This window comes from Palaemon carinicauda, chromosome 28 (assembly GCF_036898095.1).
Source record: "Palaemon carinicauda isolate YSFRI2023 chromosome 28, ASM3689809v2, whole genome shotgun sequence".
In the NCBI taxonomy this organism is placed as follows: Eukaryota; Metazoa; Arthropoda; class Malacostraca; order Decapoda; family Palaemonidae; genus Palaemon; species Palaemon carinicauda.
The window spans coordinates 69,087,633-69,100,132 of record NC_090752.1 but is presented as its reverse complement, the minus strand read 5'-3'; the positions used below and the strand labels follow the sequence as shown (position 1 = coordinate 69,100,132).

General features: G+C 33.5%; 1 protein-coding gene across 5 annotated transcripts in view; it reads left to right on the top strand.

Moving 5' to 3' along the window:
* Window positions 1-12,500, top strand: part of LOC137621652 (ankyrin repeat and BTB/POZ domain-containing protein 2) — a 622,846-nt gene that overhangs the window by 564,946 nt on the left and 45,400 nt on the right. For all 5 annotated transcript variants that reach the window (XM_068352128.1, XM_068352127.1, XM_068352125.1 and 2 more), the window contains one exon: window positions 12,473-12,500. This exon is cut by the window's right edge and continues 198 nt beyond it. In XM_068352128.1, coding sequence (XP_068208229.1) covers window positions 12,473-12,500 — 28 coding nt within the window. The remainder of the gene's footprint in view (window positions 1-12,472) is intronic.

Genomic DNA, 12,500 nt, shown 5'->3' with positions numbered 1-12,500 from the left:
CATGGTCCTAATGTTTAAAAGTTTTAAAAGACCGCTCATGAATGGTAGAGGCAAGAGATAGTGACAATGCCGTAGATAGCAGGACAATGCCCTAGAGACTGACCATTATATACATATAACCAACGCCCATGCCCTCTCCACCTAAGCTATAACAAAGGAAGGCCAGGCAATGGTTGCTGAGGACACAGCAGGTATATTTAGGCTCTTCCAAGCCTTCCGTCATTAGCTCACAAGGATGGTAAGGTTGCAGGCACTATTAGGAACTGTCGAGCTTGAGCGGGACTCGAACCTACTTCCCCTGGGACTCTCTTCTTAATTTGTTTGTCCTATTTTGCCTGGGTGACTTCTTTAACGCTTCTGGCCTGCTTTCGTCATGTCCAATCTATTTGCTTATATGAGCCATTATCTAAGTTTTTCTGATCCCTTTATATATGAACATTTATCTAATTTGTTTCAGAATTAACTTATTTTTAATGTTATTTCATTATGCACATGTAATCATTTGCGTGTTTGTTTAATTCATTTTAACTAGGTTTATTTTCTAACCTTGGTCTTCATCTACTTTTACTTGTAGGGAATCTACTCTCTGTAATTTCTTGTCGGCAATTTTATAGCCCTTTAAGCTTGTTCATTTCTAAAAATGCATACGTCAGCAGCAACTATTACTACTACTACCACGACCATCAATAACAGTAATTATTATTATTATTATTATTATTATTATTATTATTATTATTATTATTATTATTACTATTATTACATAATCAAGGCACCGAAACAGCATTCTGTAAAACAATTCAACTCCGCTGCTCATTAATTTCGGCTAAGACTTGTTTGGTGATGTTTTTTATTTCTGAAAACGTACTTTTACTCTCGTTCTGTACATGTGAATATATATATATATATATATATATTGCCTTGGTAGTCCTTTTGAAGATACACCAGAGAGAGAGAGAGAGAGAGAGAGAGAGAGAGAGAGAGAGGATATTATTAATAATGAAAGATTTTCTTATTGTTGAAATAAAATTGTAAAATAAATCGGTTCCCTTAAAACTTCCAATATCTCTCTCTCTCTCTCTCTCTCTCTCTCTCTCTCTCTCTCTCTCTCTCATTTGTAATCATCTCTCGTAAATTCAAATAAAAAGATTAAACACTCCGTGAATGGAAACGACGCATTTACCCATAAACAACACAAAAGAAATATATATATATATATATATATATAAATATATTGAATGTTGAAATTTTTAATTAAGATATTTATCGATGTAGTTAACCAACGTAGGTTTGACATTTTTTAAACCAAGTATATTTAGCAATGTAGTTAACAAATTTAGGTTCAAGTAGAAATACTGTAACAGGAATAGAAATGTCACATTTATTTGATTGTCATGTCATCATTCAAGTCTAAAAAAACAGCGAAAGAAATATGTTTCTTATTCTTATCCCTTTGAGATGTATCATACTTAACCTTTTGCAAACTGGAGGTCACGGTCCCCCACCCGCCTGTTTCCTTTCTAGGGCACATAAAGTGCTCCCCTGCCGAACAAAAGAAGGGCTTTCCCTGATAAAGAGACCTCCCAGACGGAGGAAGGTCTGAACGAGTCTACCGCGCAGACCTCCGGCGACTGTGTCTGTCTTGAAGAAAACGAAATATATGTATATCCGGATTTCTCAGCGGGAGTAACTGAGGTGAATAGTAACCAATAGAGCATTTTGTAAAAGGCAGGACGGCAATTGCTAGTCGGGAAATGGACCCGTGAAATCGAATTGATGGGTAGAGAGAGAGAGAAAGAGAAAGGAATAAATTACGGAGGTAATGTATTCTGGAAGAAGAGGTGTGTGGGTTTTATTGTCATATTTGTGGCAGCGAATCACTGAGGTTCTATATGATGGAGCTCACAGTGTACTCATGGAACACAACTTGCTCCAGTTGGTAGAAGAATTTTAAGGCTTTTATTATTATTATTATTATTATTATTATTATTATTATTATTATTATTATTATTATTATTATTATTATTATTATTATTATTATTAGCTATGCTACAACTCTCGTTGGAAAAGCAGGGTGCTAAAGCCTTATAAGGGGTCCAACATGGATAAATAGTGAGGAAAGGAAATAAATAAGTAACAAGAGAAGTAATGAAACAGTAACATGAAATATTGTAAGATAGGTAACATCATTAAAGTAGATCTTTCATGTATAAAACATAAATAGAGACCCATGTCAGTCTGTTCAACATGAAAACATCCGAGTTTCCCTTCATCTTTGGCATCACTTTTTATTTCAAATTTTAAGTCATTACGTATTAAGGTGATTTTCATAAATTATGACATTCTCTCTCTCTCTCTCTCTCTCTCTCTCTCTCTCTCTCTCTCTCTCTCTCTCTCATTAAACACCTGTAATAATAAATGTAAGATTTTAAACTACACTGACTTCACTTTGAAGATATTGATTTCATCAAAGGCAGTTTTCATTGTTATAGAAAATACTGTTGAAAAATCACTCCAATTGTAGACGAATTAAATCTTCACATTTCTTGTTGTTTATCAGCAATCTCGTATTTTTATTGTATTCTTTCAAACTCCCGACCATTTTCATTAATATTATATTTCACTCCGGCAGTATTGAATAGAATTAAATATTTATTGTTTATGGTTGTGGTGAAATATTGTGTGTGTATGTGTGTATATATATATATATATATATATATGTGTGTGTGTGTGTGTGTGTGTGTTTATATTTTTTATAATGCATATGTAAAGAATTTTCTTTCAACTATATCTTTTATATATTTAAATATGATAAAAAAGAAATATGACAACAAACGGTATGGAGAGATGAATGCATAAAAAAAATAATGATAAGTTCAGGTCTTTTGGTGATAAAATTTAATACACAAATGGCACAGTGGAACGTCAGGCCTCGTTATGGAATTTCATACGTATTTATTTTGGAAATGGTAGTAAACATTTACCCAGTATTTAGTATTGTTACGTGAACTTCAAGAGGATGGAGGAGACTTGCTTCTAGACATCTAATGATTATCTTTTCACAAATCGTATAGTAGAGGAACCAGAATCAGATAAAAATCTCTGATAATTTTTTTTTTTAGAGAGAGAGAGAGAGAGAGAGAGAGAGAGAGAGAGAGAGAGAGATTAGGAGAAATCACCATCTGATAATTTCTGACGTTTTTACACAGAGAGAGAGAGAGAGAGAGAGAGAGAGAGAGAGAGAGAGCTGAGAATAATCCCCTAGTCATGGCAATAATGAAAAGATTGAAGGGAGAGGGAATTGCCTTCGTAATAATGGCAATTACTGGGTTATAAATAAAGTGGGTAAGCTTTTTCTCGATGCTCTGTATTATCTCACACCAGCCACTCAAAGGGTTAACATGACAAGACTTCCACGGCCTTTCAAAACAGGCAGCTGTCTTTTTTGGTGTGGTCTTGACCTCAAAGTGAAACTTAAATGCTTGTACGCAAACACGTGTGTGTATGTGTGTATTTTTTCCTTATGGTCTTCTCTCGGGATTTTATTACAGTAATGGCCCCCGTTGGGGGGAAGGTGGGCTAGAAATTGATACCGATTAGAGAGTAATTCCCCCCCCCCTCTCATAGAAATCGCTTTGCTTAATGGCTAATGATATTTAAAATTATTATATTAAATACCTATCTTGTCTAATATTAGTCTGTTTACGCGCGCATATATATATATATATATATATACTATAGATACACATTTTCCGTGTATATATGGTAATAAATAAAAACCTACAACTTCGAATAATTAAATTTATTACCAGCTTGTGAAGGGCGAGGATCCTTTCGAAAGCTAAATTAATTTAATATTTCGTGAATGTGGGTATCTAAGATGTGTGTGTATTGAGAGAGGTACATTAAGATTGTTAGATATTAGATTATCGCTACTCTTCAGTCATATTAATCACCGTTGTATTCGTCCCAGCTACAATTAATTTTTTGTTATTAACGTCAATATGAATAGGTATACATATAATTAGTTCGATGTGTCTTTGGGCGTACTTGTCTGTTTACTAATGTGTGTGTTTTCCTTTTTCATGCATTATTTATTTTCTTATGATATGACTTTTCTTCCAATCTCAAAGAAGATGAATAGCACTAAATTTGATTGGATATGGTTATACATAAGCGCATTTGATGATATATATAGAATCAAGACAAAATCTGCGCTTTTTCTCACATTTCCATCTTAATATCTTATATTATTGTCACGAATTTAAAAGTATTATTTTCCTTCCAAACCCAATGGGACACAGTCCCATTTTTAAGTGTGCCTAAATAAACTTGTATTCATTAGATGTGTAGGTACTGCAATTTTGACAATGTGGGAGGTTCGATCGATTCGATCGATTTTTTTTTTTTTTACGAAACAGCCACAAGAATGTTATTTAATTTATTGATTGTTAATAACAACGTATGTTGCTTTCTTTATTTTGCCCATTTTTTTAACAACAGAATATCTGTTAAAAACCTTCAAGCTTTTATTTTTGACTGCAGAAACTTTCTTTTAAAAACTGGAATACACCCACTGTCCTTAAAAAACGATTCATATATAGAATATTACATATTTATAGTATATAGTATTAATATGTATCTCAATTCAGAAATAATAAGATGTTTGGCCTTGTAATTATTTCACCCACTTTGTTTTATTCCATTTATTATTAAGTTCCAAATATATAACATACACACCCTCATAAGCAAAAATCTTTAGTGCTCTTTACCGAAAGAAAGAACTTTAAGTAAAGAATAAATTTCCAGCAACCTAAAATGAATATGATCACAGGCGTCTCTCCAATATATTCGAATCTTGAACAATGCAGTTTGCATTTTAAACCCCTCGGAGGATGGACCCAGTTGTCACCTAATTTAGATGAATGATTGACAAATGTATATGCGATCGGAAAAAAGAGAAAATAAGTTGCATGGATCGAGTAACGATTGAGAAAATATATTTCATAAGGTGATTACTAAAAAAAATCAAAGTTTCTGAAATACGCACACGTTATATTTTGTCCCAGAAATAGTTTTGTGTAGTTTGCGACTACGTACACAAGTTATATTTTGTCCCAGAAATAGTTTTGTGTAGTTTGCGACTACGTACACAAGTTATATTTTGTCACAAAAATAATTTTGTGTAATTTGTGACTATGTACACAAGTTATATTTTGTTCCAGAAATAGTTTTGTATAGTCTCCGATTTAATTCAGCCTTAGCCCATGTGGTTATGGGTGGTAAGGCGGTAGTGTTCCCAGGGCACCTCAAACTGTACACTAAAGGAACATCATGAAGGCTTTTATAGCACCTCCTCACTTTTTAGCCTTCTCCTTTATTCCAACCACTCCCCGCTTCCTTTCCTCCATGTTGACTTCAAACCCCCTGAATATTTACGTCATATTGCTACTTTAATGTTTTCCCACATGTTGCATATAGGTGTTGAATGGCCTTCCAGGACCCAAATCCGGGCCTTATTGCGCAACTTTGTAAATTCAATTATGATTCAGTATTTGATAATTCCGAATTACTTTAGTGGTTTTTGCTAGTGTAAGCGACCCTTAAAAAATTATGGGGTTGTAGCTTAGCAAGTAGAAAAAAAAAGAAAAAAAAATAATGATAATAATAATAATAATAATAATAATAGATATACAGATATACACACGCATATTTACCAACTTCCATCCTCTTCCCCTTTCCTAACTACAGCCCATCTTACCAGGGTATGACTACTCCCTTAACATGACCTTAAAGATATATATATATATATATATATATATATATATTTATATATATACATATATATATATTTATATATATACATATATGTATATATACTGTAATTATATATATATATATATATATATATATATATATATATATATATTTATATATATATTTATTTATTTATATATATGTATTTATATATACATGTATATATAGAATATATATGTCTATATATTATATATATACATGTGTATATAAATAGATAGATAGATATAGCCAGAGACTTGCTCTTTATCATATAGAGGAAATACTAAACTATGCTCTCTCTCTCTCTCTCTCTCTCTCTCTCTCTCTCTCTCTCTCTCTCATACACTTTAGATAACATCCTGTTATAATCCGCCATGCATCACACTCGTTTGCGCTTCACATTTCTTAGCTCAGTTATGGCCCGAGGCTCTTTGTCACACATCCGCTTAAACGTCAAGTAGTGGTCCTCTTCCTCTCTTCACACTCTGGCTTTGTTTCATTCTGTCTTCAATGAATTATAATTAAACTCAAAATAGACATTATCTCCTAAATTGAAAGTCTATACTCTCACACAGGAATGCGTTCTTTCTTATTTTAAATGCATGAACTTCATTGCAAACTTACAGCGAATGGTTTTATGTTGAACAGCCTGATATAAGTGTCTCTTTTCGTAATTTATACATGACAGATCTATTTTAACTTTGTTGCTGATCGTGAAATATTTTACATTCTTTATTCATTACTTCTCATAAAGATTATTTATTTCCCTATTTCCTTTCTTCGCTGGGCTATTGTTTCCTTATAGCATCATGCTTTTAAAACTAGGGTAGTAGCTTAGCTAATAATAATAATAATAATAATAATAATGGTCTTGACTCTGAAGGTGTTCAGTCCCTTTAGTTATTCAGTCTTGAAATAATGCATTTACTCTCACAATACGGGTGTTCCCTATCACACTTATCAAAACCAGAGAGGAGATATTCACTCTTTTATCGGTATTCACTCATAGGTGGTCACGCACTAATTGTGGGAATTCACTGACTCATTCAGTGTTAACTCGTGAAGTTGAAAGGCCTATACCTACTTCGTACTGTGCCTACTTATTCTTCCTTTGGGGGTATTCATCATAAGCTTGTTTGTTTTCATATATTGTTATAATGAAATCGTCCAGAAGACATTTTTTTAGGGAGGCTGAACCAGGGTATAATTGGTTTATAGTTATTAGCCATAAAATGTGGTATTTGAATAAGGGTATTGAGGGGGAAATATCGCTGCGTATTGGAAAAATCATTGTCTGGGAAATATAATTAACCCCCCTCTCTCTCTCTCTCTCTCTCTCTCTCTCTCTCTCTCTCTCTCTCTCTCTCTCTCTCCGAACCAGGATAAAACTGGCTTATAGTTATCTGGCAAAAAATGTTATTGGAAAGACGAGAGTTCTTGGAAAAATAAATCATTCTCTCTCTCTCTCTCTCTCTCTCTCTCTCTCTCTCTCTCTCTCTCTCTCTCTCTCTCTCTCGTGGTGGGGTTGAGTAGGGTGAGAAAAACCTACTAAAGAACACAAGATGAAAGACAAGACCGGGTATGTCAGTCGCGGCAAACAACAAAAAGGTAGGCATTCCGTGACAATAGTGGCTCACCTGCGATGCTAATTATTGTCTGCAGTACTTTCGCTTCGCCGTTATTTCCTGGGGCTTCTTCCTCTAAAATTCACACACTTCCTCTTCGCCAAAGAGGATTTTATCTTATTTTTATTTCACTCTCGCCTACTTAACTAATCACTCCTGGATTATGTCTCACATCATCTTGGATTTTATTTAGTGATGTTTTCGCCATGAAAAAAAAAATGCGTGGAATCTCTCTCTCTCTCTCTCTCTCTCTCTCTCTCTCTCTCTCTCTCTCTCTCTCTCTCTCAAATGAATAAATTCGCCAAATTTCTGTCGCAGTTACAAATAATTCACAATCACACAATTACGATTTTATTTTGCATATTTTGCCACCATTTTTTCTTCATTGAGACCTTGAATTCTTGTTGTTTTAAGGTTGATAGTATCTTTAGTGAAACTTCTTTTCTTCTTGATTCTTTCCCATCACCTGGGTTTTCGGGTGGTGGTAAGTGGGCGGGTGATATAACTTTATAGCATTCCATTTATACTGCTTTTACTTTATATTTATATATAGCGTTCTTGGTTCATATTTAATTTAATATATTTTAGCCTTTATTTTCCATATAAATTTTCATCTATATCATCATATCTTTTTTTTTTTGCCTTCCTGTATTATGTAATTTTTCATGACCTTTAGTTTCAACCGTTCTTCTCCAATTACTCGTCAATTTTCATGGATTTTTAATTTAAATGTTTCTGACATCGTCATTTATTACGTTCGTTATCCGTATTTCTTTCCACTTTTATTCACACTCCTAAAGTCATCCCCTTTTGCTTCTCTCTTTTCTTCCTTATTATTTCTCACTCTTCTTCCTCCTTTTATTCTTTACTACAAACATTTTCATTCCTTTTTATTTTACTACTAATTTTCCCCTTTATTTCGTTGGTTAGTCATCTTTTATCTTCCTGTTTCAATAGTCTTGTAAACACCTTTTTTACTTCTTTACTCCTTTAAGCCACACTATTTTCTACCTTTGTCTTTACTCTTTTAAGCCACACTTTATTTTCTTCTTTGTCTTTACTCTTTTAAGCCACACTTTATTTTCTTCTTTGTCTTTACTCTTTTAAGTCACACTTTATTTTCTTCTTTGTCTTTACTCTTTTAAGCAACACTTTATTTTCTACTTTTGTCTTTACTCCTTTAAGCCACACTTTATTTTCTTCTTTGTTTTTACTCCTTTAAGCCACACTGTATTTTCTTCTTTGTCTTTACTCTTAAGCCACAATGTATTATCTTCTTTGTCTTTACTCTTTTAAGCCACACTGTGTTTTCTTCTTTGTCTTTACTCTTTTAAGCCACACTGTGTTTTCTTCTTTGCCTTTACTCTTTTAAGCCATACTCTATTTTCTTCTTTGTCTTTACTCTTTTAAGCCACAATGTATTATCTTCTTTGTCTTCACTCTTTTAAGCCACACTTTATTTTCTTCTTTGTCTTTACTCTTTTAAGCCACACTTTATTTTCTTCTTTGTCTTTACTCTTTTAAGCCACACTGTGTTTTTTTTTTTCTTTGCTCCCTTACTCCTCACTCTTTCCTCCCTCTCTTTTAACCCTCGCCTCTTTCCTACTTTCTCTAATGATCTGATAATCATCAGCATTTGTTTCTTCTTCTTCTTCTTCTTCTTCTTCTTCTCTCCTCCTCCTCCTCCTCCTCCTCCTCCTCCTCCTCCTCCTCCTCCTCCTCTTGAGGGTTTTTCCACAAAGTTTGAGAGGTGAAATGAATCATAAGCTCTATTATCGCATTATATGCCCGTCATCGGGGAAATTGTTTCTCTCTAATTACCATCAGTTTTTCGACTGACGACAGTTACGCTTGTTGCGATCATTTTCTCTTTTTTCATTATTTTTTTCTTTCGCTGTCATCCCGATTTGATGCATCTGGTAACGCAATTAAGATCTTAATTATCTATTTTTATTTTTATTTTTATTTTAGACACTTTTCGTGGATTTGGTTTATTATTATTATTATTATTATTATTATTATTATTATTATTACTATTTTTATTGCGTCAATAGGCGTAGAAGGAGATGATGATGATGATTTAAAAATTTCTTTTGCTTTTCATTATCATTTTAGAAATGTGATCTAAGCAACACTGAAAGCTGTACTAGTCATGGACTCTCATACTGGTTTGGTTTGCTGTGAGCGATCAGATAAAAGACTCCCACCATCACCAATCCGCAGTTGGCCAGCGTGGTTGTAAAACTGACCAAATGCCAGACATGAATAAAGACATGTCTGAGGCCTTTGTCCTGCAGTGAAATAGAAAAGGCTGCATTTGTTGTTGTATTTTCAATGTCATGTTTCGAAGTGATACTCTTTATTTTGATGTCATGATTGCCAGATCCATTTAATTGTCTATTTCGAAATTCATCTTCACGTAAAGCTTTTGAAAAAAAAAAAAAAAAAGATTGTGTATTAATCTCATCATCATCGTCGTCACTTCTTCTTCCTACACCTTTTCACACAAAGGGCATCTGTTAGATTTCGCTAGTCGTCGCATCTTAAGCTTTTAAATCAATAATTCTCCTCTCATCATCTGCTTCACGTTTCATAGTCCTCAGCCATGTAGGCCTGTGTTTTCCAACTCTTCTATAGCCTTTTGAAGCCCAGTCAAACGTTTGGTGAACTAATCGCTCTTGGGGAGATTATTCAGAATAATGTATTAGTCTGAAAATCATTTCTTTTCGAGAAGCGATAATATTAAAGGTGGTTTAATATCGCCTCAAGAAATACTGCATAATTGAGACCGTGCCTACTCGTATAGTGGGCTTATAATCTCTGGAGAATATTCATGTGAACATTACCTCTCTTGGAAAAATATTGCAAGTTTTTGTCAGACACGTAGACAAAAGTATGAATTTTGTGTAATTTAAATTGTGTATCAGTGACTTACAAATCTAGAAATTGAAAAATGGTAATGCTGTCGAATTATATTTTTCTTTATATTATTTTTCATTATGATAAGGAGAACCATTATGATGTAACTTTCTCTAATTATTCATTAAGCTAATCTTTTACTAAGGTTTTTTCATAAGTGCTTAAATAGTCTGTTGATTTTTTAATTCATTAGTTTTCTATAGTGTTATTATTATTTTTCTGGAGCAAATCTATGCTATACCTTGGCATCATTCAAATCAACGCGATTTATTTTGTATCTCCCAATCGAAATAAACGACTTAATCATAATGTAGACTTGAACAAAAAATCTCTGTGACATCTGGAAGCATCTTTCGCTGCATCTCCAGGATTGTAATAATGACATTTTCCTCTTCAGCGAGAAATGACGCATTATTCCAAGAGACAACATAGTGGTGTGGGAAGATTGGGTTCACAGGACAAAGTGTTAATGAAAGCATGTGATGTCTGTGAAACAGATACGCAAGTTCAATTGATGGATGGGGTAATAAACGCATATGTGCTACAGTGAATAATGGCCTTACCATTGCATCTGGCGGGTTAACATTTCACCCTCTTCTTTTTTTTATCGCAAAGGGACTGATTTATGGGAACACTTAACTGAAAAGTGGCATTTAGGAAAAAAAATATTTATCAAGAAAACATATATTCCATGCAGCAAATATTTGTCAGGAAAACATATAGTTTTATTCATCAATATTAGTATTTTGTTTTTTTAAATATTGTCTATCATATCTAACGTAATTTTCAAACAGCGCCAGGCAAATCATATTTCTGCATTATTGTATTTTTAAACGTAACTAAAATTCTCCACAATTTTAATGGTAAATTAACTCAAGGATATATTTCCCAGAAATGTTAGGTGAATTAGAGAATCCTTTCCAGCACTGACTTATAAATTGTGGACACGGATGTTTGCTTCTAGCACTGTATAATAATCAGATCTATAATGTAGATGTGAGATCTATCTTTTATCCTCCTGCATCAGTTCAGAGTGACAAATGTGCACCCTGAATCAATGGCAAGATAAATCATTGCCGCGGGTAGATTTATTGACGATAAGGATAATTGAAGGGATATCAACAGCCGAGGGCATTTTTTTTCGTTTTGCGTAATTGGAGAATTAGTTCTTACGGTATAATCACTAAAATTTATACTTTTCTTTTTTTTTGTCAAATGAATGAAAATGTACATTTCTAGCTATGCGAATATGTTGTTCTTAAATCCACTGGGAGTATGTTATGTCAAGTTACGTGACATTTTTGCTATTTAGGATATATGCGTAATCATTTTCATATTTACTATTCTCTCTCTCTCTCTCTCTCTCTCTCTCTCTCTCTCTCTCTCTCTCTCTCTCTCTCTCTCTCTCTCTCAAGTTTCATAGTGAAATAGAAACATACATCATATAAAAACCAAACTACCTAAGAATGTAGTCTGAAAAGAGTTCATTTAGACAAAGTCATGGTGACGAAAAAGGTCATGATTCACTCAATAGTTTAACTTTACCTTGTGATGTATGGCTTCTGAGCATCACGTAATCCTGTAAGATTTACGCTTTATATATATATATATATATATATATATATATATATATATATATAAATTTCTACCTCATACTTGGGATCGAACGCTAGCCCCTTCTAATGAAAGGCCAGGTCGAAACCAACCATGCCACGAGAGGTTGGTTTCGACCTGGCATCTCATTAGAAGGGGCTAGCGTTCGATCCCAAGTATGAGGTAGAAATTTATTTCTATTTGAAGACGATGTTGTGTTGATATTATCCATATATATATATATATATATATATATATATATATATATATATATATATATATATATATATATATATGTTTGTTGTATTTTATCGAGAGCAACATGGTGTATATATTATGTACTTCTTTCCCACTGTTATTCCTACATTAAGGGGTCGGGCTGCCTGATGCGCCCACTTCAATGCCTTCTATACACTCAACCTTAGATCATCTGTTTTGGAGTAGTTTAGTCGTGTAATTAATATTGTTTACTCATCGGAATCTTAGTTCAATACCGATTTAACTCATTTTACTAAACTTTCCTTTTCTCTCTCTCCCCACAGGCCTGGCGATGGGCATCGAGTGAGCAGC